The sequence below is a fragment of the Chlorocebus sabaeus genome, chromosome 9, assembly GCF_047675955.1.
Source record: "Chlorocebus sabaeus isolate Y175 chromosome 9, mChlSab1.0.hap1, whole genome shotgun sequence".
In the NCBI taxonomy this organism is placed as follows: domain Eukaryota; kingdom Metazoa; phylum Chordata; class Mammalia; order Primates; family Cercopithecidae; genus Chlorocebus; species Chlorocebus sabaeus.
Genome location: NC_132912.1, coordinates 70,571,591 through 70,594,232, shown reverse-complemented (window position 1 = coordinate 70,594,232; position 22,642 = coordinate 70,571,591). Strand labels below are relative to the sequence as shown.

The 22,642-nt window shown below is 51.4% G+C and overlaps 1 protein-coding gene across 1 annotated transcript in view; it reads left to right on the top strand.

Moving 5' to 3' along the window:
• The first annotated feature begins 1,755 nt into the window (after nucleotides 1-1,755).
• LOC103216065 (uncharacterized) overlaps nucleotides 1,756-22,642 on the top strand; it is a 91,933-nt gene continuing 71,046 nt past the window's right edge. Inside the window, exons 1-7 of the mRNA XM_038009116.2 lie at nucleotides 1,756-1,815; nucleotides 6,164-6,190; nucleotides 9,057-9,092; nucleotides 11,921-11,947; nucleotides 14,358-14,408; nucleotides 21,609-21,644; nucleotides 22,454-22,480. Of these exons, the coding sequence (XP_037865044.2) occupies nucleotides 1,771-1,815; nucleotides 6,164-6,190; nucleotides 9,057-9,092; nucleotides 11,921-11,947; nucleotides 14,358-14,408; nucleotides 21,609-21,644; nucleotides 22,454-22,480 (249 nt within the window). The 5' untranslated portion in view covers nucleotides 1,756-1,770. The remainder of the gene's footprint in view (nucleotides 1,816-6,163; nucleotides 6,191-9,056; nucleotides 9,093-11,920; nucleotides 11,948-14,357; nucleotides 14,409-21,608; nucleotides 21,645-22,453; nucleotides 22,481-22,642) is intronic.

Below are 22,642 nucleotides of genomic sequence, written 5' to 3'. Positions count from 1 at the left end.
GGTGGGAACGATAGAACCTACTGCATAATGGAAAACCCCTCGAATTGTGCCTGGCACCTGATAAGGACCATAGAGGACTATGCAGTGACAATGGTGGTGGCAGTGTGGTGATGTAAAAACCCTCAAAATCTTCAGTAGAATTTATATCTCCCAGGGGGAGACCCAGCAAACTGCTCCTCCTGCAATCTGGCTGAGTGTCGAGTCTTGTCCCAGCTACCTGGCTGCATCTGGTGACAGCTATGCAGCTGAGACTGCTAACAACAGGCAGGGCTGCCCTCAGAGCTCCAGCCTGTGTCACTGGGGGCCTCACCAGAGCCTGCCACAGTGGGAGCCAGGGCCCCATCAGGCCTGGCAGGCGCAAGGCATCTGCCCTCCATGTGGCTGAAGCATCCCCAAATTGCCACAGGCTGAATTTTGTCACCAGCCTGCTTCTCATGCAGAGGACATCTCCCCCAGCCAGGAGGAACAGATTTCCCAGCTGGGCTGGTCCCTCTGGCTGGCTGGGCTCAGGGGATATTTTCAGATTCTGGGTGACATTCCTCTGCCACTCAGCCTAATGGCTCCCAGATGCTCCCCCTGCCCCGTGCTCCCTCCCGCTTGTTCTGGGCCCTGCATGCAAGGCCCGGGCCTGGGGCTTGCTCACCCAGGCTCTACACCTCTTGACTTTTTCTGCTGCTTTTAATCTAAAACATTTTGTCCCGCTTAACATGATGGCTTGACAGAGGCCAGCATGAAAGAGGCTGTTTCTTCCTGGATGGTGACCAGGGCAGAGAAGCGGACAGATGAAGGAGGAAAGAAGGAAGCCGGCTCTGGGAACGGGAGGAGCACGGGGAAACATAGGAGCCTTTATTGGCTGAGCATAAAAGAAGCAACAGGAGTCGCAGCTGAGTTAACGTGGCCAGGGCACTAGGGGCCGGGCAGACACACCAGGCCCAGCTGGGAATTGCCGGGAGGGCGGGGGTTTCGTGGCTCATGTTCGAAGAAGTGCCTTTCCTTCCCTGTCCTTCGGGGCTGCTTTTCTAAACCTTCCCTCCCGCTCCCCACCCCTACTCCTTTTTTCTCCCTCTCGGAACACTTGAATTTGTCATTCTTGGCTGTTGCCAGTAATGAGATAGGGCTGCTGCTGCGGCCGTGGGAGGGAGGTGGGGAGTGGACACCAGAAAGAGAAAGGAACAGAGAGAGGCATGGAGGAGGTGGGGCCGGAGCCCGAGAGGGGACTTTGAGAAATAGGCTGTGGGTGGCAGACCCTGGAGGGGTGAAGTGCCTAACTCACTGTTAAACAGAAACCAGGATGGGCCGATGGGCCGATGGGCTGACGGGCCTCAGGCAGGGTACACAGTGGCCATCCACGCCCATCCCTGCCTGCCTGCTGACCCTCCCTGCCATGGCCCAGTGAGGACACCGGCATGCTAACAATCCTCATCTCTGCAGGATCTGTTATTTCCACGTTTCTCAGTGTGCCCACTGTCCCGTGTTCTGCAAAGCAGCCTTGTACACAAGTTCAGGCAGGTCACGAAAAGCCCATTTTGTGGGGTGGGAAGCTGAGGCAGAAGGGCCACCAGCAGGTCGCCAGCAGGGCTGAGCCTGGGGCCCAGATCTCTGGATTTCTCATCCAGTTATGAAAATATGGAGATGAAATAAAGGGGGAAGAGATTATATTGGTGAAAATGGGCCAGGAAAAGACAAACTTCGAAGACCAGATGGAAACCCCTCCGCTGCAGAATCCTTGGACGCTGCTCCCAAGGCAGCCTCCCCACCGCCCCTACAGCAATGACACTGACCCAGGCATTTTCTCTCTCTCTTTCAGGACCTCCTGTAAGTACTCAAGCCGAGGGTCTCATGCATCTGAAAGGCCTGTGTCACTTGCTGGTAATGGGGTTCTGGGCGGGGACACTGCAAGCTGGGCCCCTGCTGTCTTGGGGAGGGCCTATGCGGGCTCCCGAGGGGTCCCTCCAGAAGGCTTCTTGTGGGGAGGAGGCTACCATTTTGCTTTTCACCCACCTCTGCACCCCTCCAGGGCAAGCCAATGGCTGCCCCCAGGGCAAAACAGGCCCCAAATTTCAATCTAAAAGAATGGCTTTCCCTCTAATTAGCTCAGTTCTTTTGTCCCCCAAAGAAGCTATTGGAGTCAAAAAAAAAAAAAAAAAAAAAAAAAAAAAAAAAAGCACCAGGCATTAGAAAGAAGAAAAGAGATCATCTCTCCTCAGTTCTCCTTGAAAAGTCTCAGAAAACAGGTCATCGAGCTGGCTCCAAGCGTGGTCTGCTCCAGAGGATTCATGTCCACACCCCTGAGTGGGCAGCTCTATTCTGGCCAAGTCACTTTGGGCAGGTGGTGGTGGTGGCAGTGGTTATGTGAGGGAGAGCGGTGTCAGCCAGTTAGACTGGGAGACAGCACATAAGTTATAGGCAGTACACCGCACTCCTTCCTGGCCTTGCTAGGAAACCCAGGGTGGGGCAGGGGGTGGAGCCACTTCCAGAGAACCTGAGAAGAGCCCAAGGAGACTGCCTCCCTGAAGTAATGGATCCAGAGAACAGGAGCACCAGTCTTTGATATCCCAACAAAAGACCAGAGGGCGCTGGGGGAGCTGGAGATAGGAGTTGAAAGGGCCCAGCCCTCACATCAGATCTTTCTCAAGGTTGCTGAAATCAACCCTATCATCATCCCTTCCTTGGAGAAGTCATTTCCATAGTTTTTTTCCTCTTAATGTGTACCTGTGGGAGCTGCCTGCTTAATTTTTAGTAAAGGCCATTACTGAAGACTCCATTTATGCCCTGAAAGGCCCTTGCACCCATGCTGAGGATCCCATGCCCCCTGACACATCACAGTGAGGCAGGATCTGTCATGTCATTGCTTGAAAGGAAGGATAATTTATTAAGGCATGTTTGGTGTGTCAGATCTTAATTCCCTTCATCCATCTTCCAAAATAAACTCATAGAGAGCTTTCACCTGTTGGAAATGTGCTGCTTTTCCCTGTCTTATTCCGAGGAAGCCACAAGAGCCCTCAACTGTTCCCACCCTGCCTTGGGGCCTCCTGCATACACCTCACCCCCAGCGCCAGGATGCCAAGACAGCTCTGAGTCCCTGCCTGACTTGAGGGTCCTTCCCTCAATAGTAATTTTGCATTCTGAGAGCTGGTGCTGGCCCAACCCAGGGACTGTTCCCAGACCCCTTGGGGTCTGTGCTGAAGGAGCCCATGAGGTGGAAGGGGTGAGTCTCCACTCAGTCTTTGTCCACAGAGTGAAGGAGAAAGGCCCAGGTAGCTTTCCCCTCATTCTGAGCCCAGCGCAGAAGAGGAGCCCTGAACCTTTGCCCAGTGCTGGCTGAAACCACAAGGCAAGAGGAGGAGGAAATGGGAAGCTGACCAGGGCAGGAATCATCTCCTCAGCCCTGTTATCTCTGCTTCCTGCAAAAGAAGAATGCTGGTGGCCAGAGAGAAGGGCTCTGAGATGCCTGTCTGCTGCCCTCTGGGTGTATCCTGGGGGCTGGCTCTGTCCTCCAACAGGAAGACCCAGGTTCCTGTGGGCACAAGGTCAGCCAGTGCCTGAGAACACAACCATGCAGAATGGATTAAAGCTGCAGCAGGAACCATTTAGGTGGAAGCAAATTTGCAGCCACCACTGCCCCACCCATCACGCCCTTGGCAGACATTGCTAATCAATTAGGAGGCTTTTTTAACATAACCCATTAGTCTGTTACTCCCAATCCATTGGTGTCAGTGCTCGAGCTGACATCTATTGGCCATCCCTGGATTCGATTTAAGGGAGAATTTCTTAATACTGGGAACTGTGAGACTGAAAACAGATGACCAAGGGAAGTAGGGATGTATCTTTCTCTGAAGGAATACAGCGAAATATTTGCCAGCAGCTGCCAGGCCTTGCTGAATATGATCCTTGCTGAAATAGTAGCTAACACTTACTGTGTGTTAGACACTGTTATGTTTTTATGGAGGCAGTGTAACATAGTGATTATGAGCATGGGCTCTGGGGCCGGACCAACTGCAGTCAAATCCCGGCAGTGCCACTTTTTGCTTCGTGACCTTAGCAAGTTACTTAACCTCTCTCTGCCTCAGTCCCCTCATCTGTAAAATTAGAACAGTAATGATATCTGCTTCATATGGGTGTTGTAAGGAATATGTATGTGTGTACTATATATCTATATATATATATACACACACACACACACATATATATATATATATTTTTTTTTTTTTTTACTTAGGACATATTAATTCATTTAATCCTAAAAGCATAAGGCTTCCCTCAATGATGCCCAAAGACTTTTTGCAAACCTTCAATTTTTTTTTTTTTTTTTTTTTTAGAGGCAGGGTATCACTCTCACCCAGGTTGGGGTGCAGTGGTGTGATCATAGCTCACTGAAGCCTCAATTTCATGGGCTCAAGTGACCCTCCTGCCTCATCCTCCCAAGTAGCTAGGTCTACAGGCGTGTGCCCCCACACCTGGCTAATTTTTTTAATTTTGTTTTTAGAGACAGGGTTTTGCTATGTTGCCCAGGCTGGTCATGAACTCCTGACCTCAAGCCATCCTCCTGCCTCAGCCTCCCAAGTGTCTGGGTAAACCTTACATTTTAAGGAAGAAATTATGATTTTGTGAATTTTTGTTAATGAGTTTATTATTTTATTTATTTCTACCCCATCCCATTCCAAGAAACATTTTAGGAGGATTTACAAGCTATCTAAGGAAACAGGAGGTAAGGGGTGGAGAACAGAGGCAGGAAAGCAAGGGGAATCCAGAGCCATGGTACTGCAGCATCCTGTGCAGATGAGCCACACACTTGGCTCTGAGCTTCTCGGTGGTCAGAGCAAAGAGGAAAGCAGAGCTTTGGCAAGGGTCGGATTGCAGTAAGGTAGGAGCGCGCCTAATGCTTGGGCAAGGCACAGCTTTTCCTGAGAATGGGGCCTGAAATAAGTTTCCCTCATGTGTCCTCATAAGGGTGGCACGATATGGATGGTGTCGGTTGTAAGGACACAGCAAGCAAATTGCCCCTTCTGTTCCTATTCAGAGTAGACCCACTGCATGAGGTTGGACCCTCCTCACCTGGCCCCTTCCCTTCCCTGGGATGGGCGGTCACTGCCCCACTTCTCAGCCCACTCTGTGACATTAGGGGACAGGCAGTTTAGAAGCACAAGGAAGAGGGCATTGGTTCAGCACTAAAGCTCTGGTTTAAGGGATGCAGTGCCTGGTCTGTCCTTGTGGGGGCCTGGGAAAGCAGGGCTGTTGCCAGGTTCTTGGTATCCACAGGCAGATTCATTGATTCGTAAATGTGTCTTAAGGACTACTGTGAGCTCCACATTGCCGAGGCACTGGGGACACATTCGTGAATGAAACAGGAAAGTCCCTACCTCAGGAGCTCACATTTTAGTGCTATGGGGCAAAACCAGCAACATGACGGGATGGTGACAAGTCCTGTCCCCATGAAGTCTGTAGCCCCACGTTCCCCAAGGACCCCCCTCCCCCGCGACTGGCGGGCGTCACTGCACCACCACGGAGGGGATGTCCTCAGGAACAGAGGTTAGAAGGGGTGACTTACTCCTGGTGCTGCCTGAACTTTTCTTAGCAGCCCTACAGGGACTTGTCTCCCAGGGAACACCCCAAGACCCACTCCTGGTTCTGCCTTCAGTTTATGGGAAGAGCAGGATGTCTGGAAAGAGAGGAACTGTATGTGACAGCAGGGTCTCTGGAGGGAGAAACCAAGGCCAGCCCCATGGCCGTCTCTGGTCCGTCCTCTTCTCTTCTAATAATCATGGTAATAGCTGCATTTATTTAGGACTTGCTATATGCCAGCCGCTGTGCTCAGTGCTTTACATACATTCTCTCGTTTGATCCTAACAGATAGGTAATGATTATTCTTCCATTTTCAAGATGAGAACATTGAGGCACAGGGAGACCAAGACACTTGCTGAAGGTTACCCAAGTAGTAAGTGGCAGAGCCAAGAGGTGAACACAGGTGGACTGTCTTCAGAGCCAGAACTGGAAGGAAGCTTCATAAGCCTTAGTGATCAAGCCTCCCCCTTCATTTTGTTCATAAAATAACAAAGACCTACCCAAATGGCTTGCCAGGGTCACACAGCTGGTTGGGACAGTGCTTAACAGTTAAGTGTTGCAATACCCTGCCTGACCTATGGAAACTTCACTCTTTATTTAGGGTCCCACTGGAAGACCCGGACTCCCAGTAAGTAACTTTTGTTTCTTCTTTCCTTTGCATCTCTTTTACGTGCTGTTTCTCAGTCTGAAGACTGGCTAGGTTGGGTGGCTGGTTTTTCTCCATGTGTATCTGGGTGACAGGCCACTCTCCAGAATCCCCGATCTATAGCTTAGGGTGAAGTCACCTCAGCTCCCTCCTCCTTTAAGATCTAGAGAGGACCCTGCTGGGGCATCTTTAGCTGCAGCCCTTGGTGCCCCTTTGCCCGAGGCAGACAAATTACAGCATGCAAATCCTTCCAAAACTGCAGCTGACATCTAGACTGATGACCCTACCATGGGCAGCTGCAGGGCTGGGCAGCCCACTGGCACACTGACTATCCCCCTGCATACCAGCGGACATTCAAACCACTGTTTTCCTATGCCTGCTGGTAAGAGAGCAGACTCAGAACTTTGTTTTCCCTCAATTACCATGTCCCAATTCTAGAAAGTTACTGTGCCAAGTAACCACGGGGACTTTGGGACAAAAAAGATAGCCATCTTTTATTGAAACCATAAGAGGAGCCAGGTACTGCATTTATCACCTGTCACACATTCGGCTTGTTCAACACCTCAGTGAAATGGGGATGATTATAAACCTGTTTTATACATGAGAGTCAGGAAGGTAAAATAGTTTGTCCATCTGTCCAAGCTTCAGGTGGGGACCTGTTAGAGGCCCGTATCATCACACACCATTCCGTACTGCTGTTGCTTGTGGTCTGTGCTCCACCTTCAAAACCCATCTTTAAAGTATTCTAAGACATTGCTCTGTGGAGTCTAGCCCAGGGCATGGATGAATGGAATACTGGGTATGTGTTCCATGGACCCTCAGATGGGGAGTGACCCAGGCAAGATGCTGCAACCTGTCAGGGGGCCGGAATCAGGTATGGAGAGCACCCTGGCCTGGGGCTGGCACCAGTCTGCCCTGTCTCCCTGTACCAAAGGTCACATCCATGAGATTCCAGACCCTTATGTGCCTCCCTCTTACCTAATGACTCCCCTTTTAGACATGGATTATACTGTAACCTTTGGACTAATCCAACAACTTCTAAAATTCATGCCTAGTAGTGGCTTTCTTAATGAAATGCATGTGGGGGAATGTTCAGACTTGCAAATGGAAACTCTCCCAGTAAGAGCCCCAGCGCAAAGGAAGACGGGTGGATCGGTCCCATGAAATCCAAGGAGGGGAAACATCAGATGACCGAGGGGAATGTGGGCAGACTTTGTTTTTTTCTTACAATATCCACCTTTAAAAAGCATTTAGGGGGCAATTGACAGAGCAGGGGCTGCTGCACATAGTTTCCAGTCCCTGGCCATTCCACACCCATCCCTAACCCAAGCATTTTATGGCCAGGACTGCAAAGAGCATTAGTTTTAAAAAAGAAATGAAAAAGAAACCAAAATACACATCCTGAAATATCATTCAAAAGCCCAAGAGTGAGTGGACCATGGGGCTGCCACAGCCGACGACCAGTCCTGGCCTGGGGTCCTTCGCAGGCAGAGCCAATTTTGGATCCACAGGTCATGGTCCTGTTGACGCTTCCATGTGAAGAGACCTAGGAGTAACCCTCAAAAAGACTATGGATGTGAGCCCCTGGTGTACAAAGCAAAAGGTGTGGAGTACAAACATGCTGATGAAATTCACCTGCCTGCGGCTGTGGTAGGCTTTACCCAAGCAGATGCCATTTACTCAACACCAAAGGCCAGGCACTGGCCACATGCTTCCCAGAGACAGCATCATGTGCCATCCTCCCAGCAACCTCATGAGAAAGAAGGTCTTATCACCCCCATTCCACAGAACTGATGCTCAGGGAGGTTAAAGGAAGAGTCAGTACTTCTAATCTGCACTGCTACCCTGCCATTCTTTAGCAAAAGTGGAACATTTTACTCAAAGCCACCATTGGTCTTGACCTTATGTGTTAATTTTAAGAACCTAATTTCAGAAGTAGTTGCTTCTCTCAGGTGTGCCCCACATACATTGTGGATGCGCATTGTTCCTCGAGGCATTGTGCCTCAGTGGGGTTAGCAGATGCAGAGTCACCCCAGAAATGCCTATGCAGTCCCCTCCTGTCCAGCAGGCTGAAAAAACCACCTGACTCTCTGCACCCTATTGCTTTCCATCCTTCCAGGCTCCTAGCAAACTTTAGGCCCCACCCCAGGTTTTATGATGTCTGCATGCATATGATGGCAAAAAAATATTTTCTACTAAAAGGGGGAGGAACAAAACTTAATAAGCAGATTTCCAGAGTGAGAAGATGTAACCCCTGGCTACAAAACAAAGCATTTCCCTTGGAGCATCTGCAACTCGTGATTCGGCTGAATCCACATGGCTCGTGGTCCTTCCTGTCAGTACTGGAGGTGGCCGAGAGGAGGGAGGAGTGGAGAAAGACTCCAGAGGTTGCTTTCTCAAACCAGGGGCTAGGGAGGAGCACTGCTCTCCAGCCCTGGCAGAGACAGACCGGGGAAAGTGATTCACCCATCTGTCACATGGGAGCTGCCAGTCACGCTGCTCTGTGCCTTGAAGTTGTGCGTGATAAAGATGAGGCACATCCTGGCCATTGCTGGAATCAATGCAACAGTGAAGTCTAAGGGAGCAAACGCCTTGGAAAGGCATAGGGAAACTGAGGCCCAGGCTGGGACCAGACTCCTTCAGTGCCATAGCGGTGGCTGCTTGCTGAATAGTCCTTGGGAGGTGCATAGGGAGTGCACCTACATGATGCTTGGGCATCATACAGGATGTTGTCCCCACTGTAAACCAGGTTAGCTGTGCCCTAAATCAGGTGCACAGCTTGCCTATAGGGTCCTTCACATGCTAGCCTGGTTCCAACCACATCTGTTTCTGCCTCCTTCATCATCAGGGGGACAAAGGTGCCATTGGGATGCCTGGACGTGTGGTGAGTTGGCCCATTTGCACCTGCTCAGGTGGCCACTGCTTGCTTCTCCGTGCTGGCCTGTCCTCTAAACCATGGCAATGTGCTGTCTACCCCAGGCCCAAGGAGAGCGTCAGCTCTTTCCCTTCCCCAGGCCCCAGTATGCTTCAGGGAGGGACAAGGAAGGAGAAGGGAAGTTGTATTCCTGTCCTTCAGACCTCACAATACGGCTTTACTCTCCAGAGAGCTGCCACAGCAAAGGAAAAACTCAACAAAGTTGCATGAACAAAGCCCTTTGCCAGTTACCTGCTGGGAATGGGAGGAACAAACTGAGCCTCGACATCAGAAGGACTCCCACTCCACCCCCCAAAGCTGACAGCTCACCCTCAGATTCACAGCTGCTCCTGCAAACCCCTCCGGGGCGCCAGGGTTCCCAGAGGCCTTCTCTGTAGACAGAGACGCACTAAGAGATGGCAAAGACAGGGCTTGACCCCGGGTGGTGCCTCCAAGTCCTCACAAGGAGGCTGAGAGTTAAAATATCCCCTGTTTCCTGCTGGAAAATGAAGATGGAGAAGCGTAGATGAGAATGGTTGATGGAGAGGGTGTTTCCCAGAAATGGGAAGGCCAACAGCAGCCCTTGAGTGTCTACAAAAGGCTAGAAAGGCAGTAGCCTAAGGCAGTGATGGCCATGCCCCACCCTCACCACTCCCCAGCCTGGGCTGGGACAGGGCCTCAGCCACTTTGCCATCAGCCTCTGCCTCACCTGGCTCCCCAAGGCCCCTGACTACCCCCATGTCATTCTCAGCTTTGCCTCAGAATCTCATGGGATTGGCGGTAGGAGTGGGCCACACATCCGTGTGTGAATCTGCATGCCTGGTGTGAGCCTGCCAGTGCTCAGAGGCTGAGAAAAGGCATCCAAATGAAAGCTGACCCTTGCTAGTTCTAACTGCTTGCTGGCGTTGTGCTAAGAGCCTTATATTAGCTTACTCAGACTTCACTAGAACTGCATGAGGTAAGCAACAGTTTCCACCCCTACTTTTCCGATGAGAAAACTGAGGCTCAGAAGCTAAATGTCCTTCCCAAGCTCACACAGTCAGGAAGTGGCTGAGCAGAAATCTGAACTCAGACAGCCCAACTCCAAACCTGCACTCTTGATCCTGACATTATTACTACTCCCCGCTCACCACCCACCCCCACTGGCCTTGCAGCTCTGAGGAGGGTCTGATCCTTAGAATGAAGCCCAGAGGCCTGGGATATTTCAGAGTTCAGGGAAAGTTCCATGTCACAGAGCTTTGCTCTCTCCAGGGCCCACCCAAGGCCTGTCTATCGAGGCATGGAGGCTGGGAGCCCTGGGCTGCCCCACGTGAATCTCCCACCACTTCCCAGAGCAGAGCATGGTGGAATTGCTGCCCGGCTCTGTCTCTTTTCTTCCATTCTCTAACTCCAGATCCTGAGTCCACCCAAGCCGTCACAGGCCCTGAACAGAGCAGGGAAACGTAATTCAGCCATCCTTTCCCGAGGGCCTGAGCATGTGGACCTGAGCCAGTCACCTGCGTTACCATAGCCCTCTGAGCCCCTGTCTTCCAAATGAAGATGTTAAGACTCAGTGCACCTGAGATAGGGTGGAGTTGGGTTTTGTACCCAAGCCAACTGTGGGACCCCAAAGTCCCTGCTCCCAGGGAAGCTTCAGGAGCCTCTCCCGAGTGCAGAGACCAGCCACAGGGAAGGCTGCAAAATGCAAAGTGGCAGCTCTGGGCCTCCCCGTCCTGTCTGTCCTGTCCTACTTCTTGGACCCTGTGGACACCTTCCCCCAGGAAGTGTCCACACTTCTCCCCTGTAGCATTGGGGGAATAAGGAGGGGAGCTGCAGGAGGTTTCCCCACTTCCTTCTTAGGAAGGAAGCCACTGTGGCTGCTGGTGCTATTTTAAATGTGACAATGGGCCCATTTGGTTGCCCAGTAGGGGTCCTGGCAGAAGCCACCTGATAAGCAGTGAGGTGGCCAGTAGGTGTGACATGCCTGGATCATCCCTGGGGTTTACCAGAGGTGGCCCCACTGGCTTGTCCAGAGCAGGGTGGATTGGGACTGTCCATCTACTGGTCACTGTGGTTGCAAGGGACCCTTGGCCGCCTAACCAGCCTCCTCTGCATCACTGACCCATGCTCCATCCTTCCAGAGGTGTGTGTCCTGCCTTCTGGCCTCCTGTGGTTCTCCACACCCCCTCCCTCCACCTTGCCCGGCCAGGCCCAAGGACTCCAGGCTTGTCTAGCTAGGCAAAGCTTTGTTCTTGGTGTGCAGCTGGACCTGCAAACCTCCTAGACACCAGCATCACAACACAGTCCTGGGGCAATTCCCCGCCATTCCCACCCCAACCTCAGAGTGTCCTGGCCAGCTGGGGCCATGGCTTCTGGGGAAGACTTCCTGACTTAGGTGGGATCTTGTTATCTTTTCTCTCTCTCTCTCTCTCCAATTATCTGGCTTTCTTTCTTCCTCTCTCTCTCTCTGGCTTTCTCTGTCTCTCTCTCTCTCTCTCTCTCTCTCTCACACACACACACACACACACACGTGCCTCAAGAGGGCCTCTCACAGCCCCAGCCTCTGTTCCTCAGTTATCTGGAGCAGCTGCACATTGCAGCCGCTGCCTTCCACATGCCACATGCTGTGCTTGTTGGACGTGGACCTGTCATGTGTCAGCATCTGTGTTTTGCTTTGTTTCTTATTTCACAGTGATTTCTTCTGTTTGGTTGTTGTGCCATGAACATGGATTCTCGTGTGGGTGTCTCTTTCTCATCCCCTCTTTTTTCTCTCCCTCCCTTTCCCTTCTTGCACCCTGTGTTGCATGTGGCTGCCCCAGGGAGTAAAGGGCCAACCAGGCGAGAAGGTGAGTCCACGCTTTCCCCTTCTGCCCTGCACCCAGCCTCCTCCTCCAGGTGGACTCTTGACAGGGAGACTCTTAGCCCTCCTCCCCCAGTGAAAACCTCAGCAGAGGGTGCTGGCTGGCCTGCTGCCCTCACAGTCTCTCACGGCCCAGTTTCCTAACAGCTTCCATACCATCGGGCAGCAGTCTTGGGATTCCTGGGTGGCGGTCCCAGCTTTCCCGGCTGAGCAGGTGTCCCCTGCCCTGCCCTGCCCTGACAGCATGAGGCCTCATCGCTCTGGCCAATTGCTCTTTTGTGTAGCTGGAACTGCCCAGGCGGACCCCTGAGGTTATAGAATAGACCCTGGGAAGTCAGAAACCCAGAAGCCATCCTGGAACATCAGCCCTGTTTTTGTTTTTTGTTTTTTTTTTTTTTGAGATGGAGGCTCCCTCTGTCACCCAGGCTAGAGTGCAGTGGCGAGATCTTGGCTCACTGCAACCTCTGTCTCCTGGGTTCAAGCAATTCTCCTACCTCAGCCTCCCAAATAGCTGGGATTACAGGTGCATGCCACTACACCCAGCTAATTTTTGCAGTTTTAGTAGAGACAGGGTTTCACCATGTTGGCCAGGCTGGTCTCGAATTCCTGACCTCAGGCGATCCGCCCACCTTGTCCTCCCAAAGTGCTGGGATTACAGGCGTGAGCCACCACGCCTGGCCAAGCACAACACTTCTAAGGAGCTCACTCTGCAGTTGAGGAAACTCATCTGATGCCCAAGGAAGGAGCAGGGCTGGCCCAAGATCAAACAGCAATAGTGATGAGCGGGGGTTCCAAGCCAGACCTCCCAGTGCCCAGCTCTGTACTTCCCTGTCTGTAATGCAGTATTTCTGCAATAGTTTTCTGTCTCCAAAATAGCAATCTCAACAATTGTAATACAGCTGCCATGTATTAAACACAAACTGTGTCAGGGGCAGTTTTAAATATTTTGTCTATTTTCCCAACTAGCACCAACATAACCTTTTCAGGGAAGCTTTAATATTCTCATTTACATGAGGCACAGAGAGGCCAAGTCACATGCCCCAGGTCACACAGCTAGAATGTGGCGGAGCTGGAGAGACGCCCCAGTGGTCTGACTCCAAGGCTGGGGCCCTAGCTACCATGCTATTCTGTACCCAAAATGAAACCAGACTGTCAGCTCCACATTGGCATGAGGCTAAACTGCCTAGGAGAAAGACACATGACCCCTTCCATGGACCAGGCATTGTTTTAAGTACTTTACATTGTCACGTGACATCTTCGCATCCACCCTATGAGACAGGCGCTATCTGTATCCTTACAGACGAGAAAACAGGCACGGGGACATTAAGTCGCTTGCCCAAGGTCACACAGCTGGTGGGTAGCAGCGCTGGGCTTCAAACCCAAGCATTCTGGCTCTTAACCATGACACTACACCTCCTTGTATAAAAATTATTGTATCATTGCCATGACACAAACAGTTACTAATTTGAAATCACCCCTCGCCTGCCTGTGAGGTATGACATTTTCCAAAATGTGTTTCCCATAAGGGCAGCAGAGCCGCTCTCAGAACCCCTGTTCACAGAGGAGGTATGTGGGCTCGGAGAGGTTTTGTGACTTTTCCTGGCAGAGTAAGACCTTGAACTTGGGGACACACACACACACACACACAGAGCGCTTGTCTAACTAGCTTAGCCACCCTTGACAGCACTTTGAGCTCCTCATTCAGCAGCAACTGCCTTCCTCTCAGAGCTGACAATTCTGCCCCAGTCTTCACCCCTCCGTGTTGTTCTGAAACCGGGACTAGGGAATTTGAGGCAGCTCAGCCTTTCAGGGTCAGAGATGCTGAGTCCACACAGCACGCATGTTGCTCGTGTCCCCACCCTCTGTTTGCACAGCCCCGTTCTCAGGCAGGTTCAGCAGTTGCAGGGTGTGCAACCAGATGGGTATTTGCGGGGGGCGCTGGAAAGCACCCTGGGCTGGGCGGGGGAGAGACTCCGGCCTGGGCAGCCTTGCTAAGTCTCCCCTCTCTCCCTGTGTCTCCCTGTTTCCTGCCACTCCAATGGATCCGGTTCTTCTTGCTTCCCCGGCCTGGGGTCCCACCACCTTGTCTCCCCGGAACCCCATGTCCTGTGTTCTTGCTGACACCTCTTCTCCTTTCCCTCCTGCTGCTTCCCCCTATTACCTGCCCTTCCCAACCCGTCCCAAATGCTCCCTCCTTGTCCCTGTGCCCTCTCTGTTGCCTCTGCTGATCCCCTCGTGGCCCTCCACGTCCCTGGCCTCCCTCTCCTGTCCCATGGGGCCGGCATCCTGCTCCCGGCCCCCTGCCAGCTCCTTCCCTTTGGCTCCTCTCTTTCCCGCTCCTCTTCTCCATACCTCCCTGCCCCTCGTTCCCTCTCCCCCTTCCTTTCTCCCCACAGGGGTCCCCCGGAGATGCTGGGCTGTCCATCATCGGCCCCCGCGGCCCCCCTGTAAGTTGTTTTTGCTGTTCCTCGGGGTGTGGGGGGTTTGGGTGAGTTGATGAAAAGGGCTTTCAGGCTGGGGATGAGGGGACAGCGAGAGCAGCTGTGCCCCTGGGTGGGGAGGCCACTGCATGTGATGTGGTCAGCCCAACCAGGCCTCGGGTGCCGATGTTGATGTTAAGGAAAGTGGCCTGGCTAAATATACCTAAATTACAGCCCCTTGGGAGGGTTCTGAGGGACCTGCCCTCTAGCCATGAAACTACAGCAGCTGCGAGGTGGCCCTGCTGTTTACAGACAGAAGGGAGAAAGAGTTTGCTCTCCTCTGGATGGGGTGATCCGGCTTTCCCGGGAACCAGCCTTTGTTTCTGGAAGCCCATGGAGCAGATACGAGTCCGGGTTCACTGACCCAGGCACGCAGTACTGGTCTTGCCAGAAGCCCAGCCCACACTCACCCTCACAGATACCTCTGTGTGCAGTGCGGGGTCCTGTGTGTTCACTAGCACCCTCCAACCCGTGGCTGGGAGCTTGAGAAAACCAGCGAGGTTCCCCTCACATGTGCTTCCTTAGGGACCAAAACGGGGGTGCGGGTGATGAAGCCAGCAAGATATTGAGGCTGTGGGAGGAAGCCTTGTTATTTTCCCAGAGCCCTGAACCACGGGGCTTTAATAAAATCACCACATGTCAGGGTGGAAAGGATCCCAGGGATAGTCTCACACAGCCCTCTCAGAAGGGGAAAATGAGGCTCAGTGAGGAGGAGGGGCCTCCCATGTAGAGGCTTGGCAGGATTAGAACCGAGGAGCCCCGGCCTCACCACAGCAGCAGGCTGCCAGCTCCACCTTCTGCACTTTTCCTGACCCGCCGTGCTCAGTGAGGGATGGGAGCAGAGGGCTAGCCTCTGGGAGACTGAGACCCACATCGGAGGGAGAGGGGCTGGAGAACTAATGGCTAAGTTACATCCAAGGGAGGGGGCCCGCAGTGAGCTGAACAGCCAAGCGAGGGGTTGTGGTGAGTGTGGGGAGCTGAGAGGTGGAGCCAGTTTGGGAAGGAGAGCAGAGAGCAGGGGCAGGAGAGCCAGGCTGGCAGGCAGGTCAGGGGCCAGTTCGGAGGCAGCACTTGAGCAGCCCTGGACTGAGTAGACATGGCCTTTACAGCAAGGTTTTCTTATGGGCTCAGACCATATTGACCATGCTTAACACTTCCTCTATGGTGGTCTTATCTTAAGACTTTTACATGTATTCACTCACTTAATCCTCACAAGAACCCCATGATGTAGGGACTGTGATCACCTCCATTTTACAGATGAGGAAACTGAGGCACTGAGAGGCTGAGTGACTTGCCCAAAGCCATAGGGCTGGCATGTGGCCACACTGGTAACAGATCATTCAGCCAGGCCATCTGGCTCTAGTCTGCTTCTGATTCCTGCTGCTGTCATGGACAGGACAGGCCTGATGTCACTGTCACATGTGCTCCTGGGCTTACATGGTGGCTGCCCCGATGGGCTTCCAGCCTCCTGTGTACTGGAGGAGGTGCAGCGCCAGTGCCCTGGCCGAATTGGTCCTGATGAAGGTGGTGATGGGAAGGTCACAGAAACAGAAGACAGTCCTCCAGGTGCTAACATCAAGGACTGATCCTCGTGTGTTAGGAGGACAGGGGAATAACACAGCATACAGGCCCTACCCTAGGCCCCATCTCTGTCTGCCTTCTGGTCTGGCTACAGATGTTCTATTGCATGGATCCTGCTGGTCCTCTAACACCCTTTCAGCAAATTATGTCAACAGGCTACCAAAAAGTTATTGAAAAGCTCCACTGCTGGAGATGTGTTCAGGGCAGTAGAGCCTCTGCCCCTCCTGGCCTCAGCCCAGCACAGATAACCTAATCAGAAACATACCTACTGCACCGGATTTGACTCCAATAGTGAAAAGCACCTTCTGTTCAGGTAACAATGAGAGCTTTTGTCTCCCAGACACCTGTCACAAAACAGGTCTCCTTCACAGCTGTGAGGCAGGCTCCACCAGCCCATTTTACAGAGGACAAAAGTTTCCTAACTCGCCTGTGGTTGCCCAGCTAGTAAGTTCTAGAGCTTGGGTTTGGCCAGGTCAGCCTCATCCCAAAGCCTGCATTCTTGCCTCAACACCCTGCTCCATGTTTGAAATGCTACTGTTTAAAACGATATTTACTGCAGGAGAAAAAAATCCTCCAGGTGGGTGCCTACATTGGCACCAGGAAAGGTTTTATCGTACCAGGAGTCTTAACCAAGCCCAACATCCTCTAACTTTGGCCCCAATCACCCAGTGGCTCAAGCCATCCCTGCTGAGTCCCCACTGGACAGCAGGGGCAGCCCACTCAGCTCCTTCCAGGAAGCTGCCCTGAGCTAATGGGAGCAGGGATGGGGGAAGACAAAGGGTCCATTTGTCATTAAGTGGTAGAGGTCAAGTGCGCACCCTTGGTGGCATCCAGGGATGATGGAGAACATGTGACTTTCCACTCAGCCAGGAAGGGTCCAGCAGAGATGCTGCTAATAAGAACCAGCCTTGCCACTCTCAGGGGCCACCTGCCTCCCCTCTTGGAGCTTGATAAATGGTCCAAGCAAAGAGGGATCCCCTCCAAACACTTTGGAGGAGGGTTCACTTTCTAATGAAGCACGCTGGAATACAGTGTTGGGGCACTTTGACTTTAAGGGAGCCTCATTAAATCCAGGGGGAGGCTGGATTCCCAAAATGCTGGCTGGCCCAGCAGGCCCTGGGCAGCGGATCTGCCAGTCCTAGGAAATGCCCCATCTCAAAGTGTGCCCATTCCCTCTCTGAGCTCCCTAGCTTCTCTTCTGGGGCCAGGAGATATCTGAACTTCCAGTCCTCATCCACTAGGAGCCACCCCACACCAGGTAGACACACCTACTAAGTGTGTCTCAATTCACTCCATTCATATTTGTTAAGAGCCCAGTGCCTGCTAGGTGCTGCGTAGAAACCAGACCTCTGTCAGCTTGCCCTCTGGGCATATGATCTAGTGGGAGAGACCAGTGATCACATAATCCATGACAATGCAGACAGCAAGTGCTAAACCAGGGGATGGTTAGAGAGCTGTGGGACAAGGAGGAGGCACCAGCCTTGGGGAAGGAGGGCAGGCAGGGAAGGTTTCCTGGAGGAGGGGATAATAACTGCAATCAAGGACCCGTGAGAAGCCCTTACATTTATGGTCAGGGGTTGGGCTTTGTCCTGAGGGTGTGAAGAGCTTGTAGGCTGTGTTAGGCTGATGTGGGACATGACCAGATTTGCAGTTTCAAAGGTTTTAGAAGGTCCAGCATGCAGCATGTTTAGAAGAGGCTGCAGTGGGAGGCTGGCTGGAAGGCACTTGCAACAACCAAGGCCTGGCCTGGAGCAGAATCGGTAGGGCTGGCCAGGAGGGCTGGACTTGCAGGCTATTTTAGAGGTGGAATTGAAGGATTTAGCGATGATAAAAAATGAGGATTGAGGGAGAAGCAGGAGCTCAAGATGACACCACATTTCTGACTTGAGTAACACAGTACCCTTTCCCAGAAGGAAGAGCAGATTTTGCCAGGGGAGATGAGTTGAATTTGAGCGTGATGAATTAGAGATGGCGTAATGTCCAACGGGAACTGTGATCCGCTGCTGGAGGTCAGAGCATGTGGTCGGCTGGAGCCAGCTTGGACGGCTGGCAAGAGTGGACCATGCACACCTCGCCTCCTCCCAGCTGCGTTCAGTGAACTCATGTTGGTAGCTTGAAATCAGCTATGGTGGGTGTATTTATACCACAGACATTGGCAGATGCTGTACAAGGCAGGGTTCTCCTCTCTACCCTCTCCCATTCAGCTAATGGTTAAACATTTGCCAGCATGGAGTCTTGTTGGTGAGGGAGGCAGAAGGAGGCGGCCCCTGGGCAGAGACACAACTGACCATCTCTCGACGGTCAAATAAGAGAAGGGAGACTTCCTGGTAGGCTTTTTCCAGCAAGAACCTTCTGTCTGTGTATTTACAAGTAGGAGAAAGACAGGGAGGAGTAGATATAGGGGTCTGCTTTCAGAAGTGGGGACCTCCTTCGGCTCCCTTTTCACTCTGACCTTCAATTAAGGGAGAAGGTTTCAGAGATCAATGTAAAGCTTATTTCCCTTGTTCTGGTTCAGAAGGATGGTTCAGTAATATTAATCCATGAATTAATGTACAAATACATCTATTTTTTGTACATTTAATGTGGTCCTAATCCCTGTGCATTTTTTATGAGGTTGGGAATCCAACAAAATGCTACTAGATACAAAAATGTATTATAAAAACAGGACAATCTAAGAAACATATGAACAGAACAGAATGGGGAGGCCAGGAATAAAGCCAAATGCATGTGTCAATTTGGTACATGATCAAGGCTTCATTTCACAATAGCAGGAGAAAGATCAATTGTTCAAGAAATGATGCTGGGGCAACTGATAAGCCACTTAGTAGAAGGTAAAATGAAAGACAGTTGTTTGGTTTTTTATTATTAAAACCAATTTATTCATTATATCAGAATAAATTCCAAATGAACAAAATACTTAGATATAAAACCTGAAACCATAAAATACAAGGACAAAGCATGAGTGAACATTTTATAATTCTGAAACTGGGGAAGGCCCTTTTAAACATCACACAAAATCCAACAGCCATAGGAGAAGATTAAGTTTGTCTATATAAATATAAAACATACCAGAAACAAGATAAATGACAAATGACAAATTAGAAAGAATAGTCATCACTATTCATGACTATTGAATATTCGGATATCTCCTGGCCCCAGAAGAGAAGCTGGGGAGCTCAGAGAGGGAATGGGCACACTTTGAGACGGGGCATTTCCTAGGACTGGCAGATCCGCTGCCCAGGGCCTGCTGAGCCAGCCAGCATCTTGGGGATCCAGCCTCCCCCTGGATTTAATGAGGCTCCCTTAAAGTCCAAGTGCCCCAACTCTTTGATGCATGACTATCAAAGAGTTATTTTTCTTGACCAAGTGCTTCATTCAAATCAGCAGGGAAAAAACAAACAACCTACTAGAAAACATTGGTAAAGAGAAACAGGCAGAGAAATATTGGAAGAGATGTCTAACCTCAGGATATAATTGAAGAGATATAAATTAAAGTCCAGTTCCAAGTCTCCCCACATGCCTTCCCCAGGCCCAGCCTCTCCACAAAGTGGCGTCCCAGTTTCCACTTGGTCCATGACAACATTCTTCCCCAGATCTCTGAAAAAGCCTTGGTTAGCCCCAGATTTGGTCCTGGTTGGAGAGATGCATCCTGCTACCAGGGCAGGCTCTGTAATTAACAAAGTGTATGATTATCCCTACCACGTAAACATTGTCCCTAGCGAGACTGAAGATGTTTCTTGGAATCCTCTCCTCCTGACCTTTGCTTCAGTCCTCTTGGTGTGCAGAGTAGTTTACAGAAAGTTTACACTGGGAGGTTTCAGAGATGACATTGGATGGTTTCCGGGTTTTCTCCTTGGTTTATTCTTAGCATCACTTATCCTTGAGAGGAAAAAAGCCAGGGGCCCTTCCGATAGATGAGTGGAATCTCCTCCCTTATGCCCTTTTGGATGGCTGCCACAAGCCCATCCTAAGCCTGCGGCAGACTTCAACTCGCTCGCTGTTGAACCAGCGCACCCACCCTGATGGCAGGGTGCCCATCCTACCCAGCTGACGTGTTCCCTGAGCACAGGCCACTGGGCACTTATGTTCACGGCTTCAAGGAGGACCCTGGCAGCCTGGAGATGCTTTAGGGTCATAGCATATGAATCTTCACACCAGCGCTTGGAGCAAGGCTTGAGCCAGACGCCCACTGAACAGGGACAGGGGGAGCCTGCTGCGTTGTATAACAAAGAGAAATCTTCTGGAGAGGTCTGATTCTAAAACTGCTGCTTGACAAGGACAAACTTTCATTGATCACAAGACATATTGGGCTCAAAAGTAACCTTGCTCTATTCTGGAGCTTCCCTGTTCAGTTCAATTCAACAAGTGTCTGATGATGGCAGCTACCATTTCAATAGGTTTTACAAACATAATTAAATGTAATTTGATGATCCTATGAGATTATACTGTTATCTCGATTCTATAGATGAGGAAACTGAGGCTCTGGGAGGTTAGACAACTTGCTCAGGGTCACACAGCCATAGTTGGAGGCAGGATTTGAATTTAGTTTGCCAGTCTAGAAAGCCCATGCTTGGGAAGAGATTCTGGCTGTGTCAGCCAAAGGAGACCCCAAGCTGAGAATTGGGCATATTTGTTTGGTGAACGGCGGGTGAGCCAGTATGTCTCACCATAGAATAGATGGAAAGATGTGGCGGGAAAGGAAACTAACATGGTTGATGGGGATGGGATTGAGGGATGGCCTTGAACATGGTAGAAAGGAGCCCTTGCTGGTTCTTGAGAAGGAGAGTGACAAGACTCACGTTTCTTAGCTCTCCATCACCCTTGACCACCTGGCCATCCCTCCTCAGCCCTGCATCATCACAGCCTTGTGCTTCTTCTAATCTCATCACATCCACTTTGCCCTGAATCTTGATCGTAAACCACTGGATCATAAATCACTGTGGCCAGTGAACCTGCTTCTAGTCTCCACCCTAAATATTTATTTGTGTTGCACTCTGCACTTCCAGGAAAATAGGCATAGATTGCTCTGCATCCCACAAAGATTAGGGAATGCTCAGAGATTGCCCAACTGCTAGGAGAAGCCTGCTGGCCAGGGTGAGAGGAACAGGAGCAACCTGACCTAGTCTAGCCTGAAAATACACATTTTGAAGATCAGGTTCTGATATCCAAGCCATCCTTAGACAAATGGCCATGAGCAATGACTGTGTAAATAAAAAAGGGCTTAGAGGATCGCAGTCCAGGAGTTCCGTGTGCTCCGCTGGCCCCACTGTTCCATGCGTCTGTTTACAAGCCACGCATACACAGTGGTGAGGAGCTCTCCAGGGACCACTTCCCAGAAGTAGACCCAAAGGACGCTGGCTCCTTCCTGTTCCTTTCCCACCCCCAGCCCCTGCAGGAGATTTCCTATGATGTTCCATTTCATCTTTCTCCATCCTCCCTCCCAGCCCACTAACCACAGTGAGTGTCCCGCAAGGACGATCACACAGAGTGAGAGTCATGGAAGCAAAAACGAACCAGAGGGCTAGGGATTGGCTGCATCTCCTCCTTGCTCAATCTCACTTGTCTCTTGTTTTTTTTTTTTTTCAGGGTCAACCAGGCACTCGAGGTTTTCCTGGATTTCCGGTAAGTGGAGAAGGCTGAAGTTAGCCGTGTCCCAGGTGGTCTGTAGGCCTGATTGGGTTAAACTTCATCTGAGGTCAGCCCTGGTTCCACTCTTTCTCTCCCAAACTCTGGTCATTAAGGACTTGCTTCTACAGCCATTCATGGATACCAACTCAGGACAGTAGCTTGGCAGTCAGGTCACAGTGCAAGGAATAAATACAGGGAAGCAAATCCACAAATTAAGAGGCAGCAGGACAGGCCCCAGGTGAGTGAAGTCACAGGCTGATAAACCCCAGCATGACCTGGGAATATGGAATGGACAATGCCCTGTGGGAGAACACCTGCAGCTCAGCCTGTGCCTGGGCTTTGAGAGGAGATCCAGCGTGGGGAAGGCAGAGGGGTGGCCACCTGGGTGTCCTTGACCTCTGCCTATGGGGCCTAAGACAGGTTCTGACAGGCAGAGCAGAGGGAGAAGTTCCCTTTTCTCCCAGCCTCAATGCAGGCCAGCCCCTGATTTCCAGGAACACACCACCCACTCTGCACTCAGGGCAAGGGTGAAGTCTTTGACATTAATGGGGAGGCCACCCATTGGGTTTTCTCTTGTGCTGTGTACCTGGCATCCAACATTCTATTATGCTCAACCCCATTTCAAGATGGGAAGTTGAGGCCTAGGCTTACCCATGGTCACATTAACAAGTATGTGGTCAAGCAGGGCCTTGAGCTCCAACTTATCAGAATCCAGAATCTATGCTTTTCCCCACTGCCCAGGCAGCCTCTTTGGCAGGAGGCTTGTGATGCTCGGTCTTTACATCTGGCCTTTCTGGTTTCAGGGTCCCATTGGGCTGGATGGCAAACCGGTAAGTGGACCCGCTCTCAGGGGAGGGCTCCTCCCCCTCACTGCAGGTCAGTGATCCTGGATCTCTTGGTCCTTCTGCGAGACCCTGACTCCGTGGAAAATGCTTTACTTAGGAGGAAAAGTCCTGGGGCTGAAGGTTGTCACTACTGGGAAGTGGAGGGAG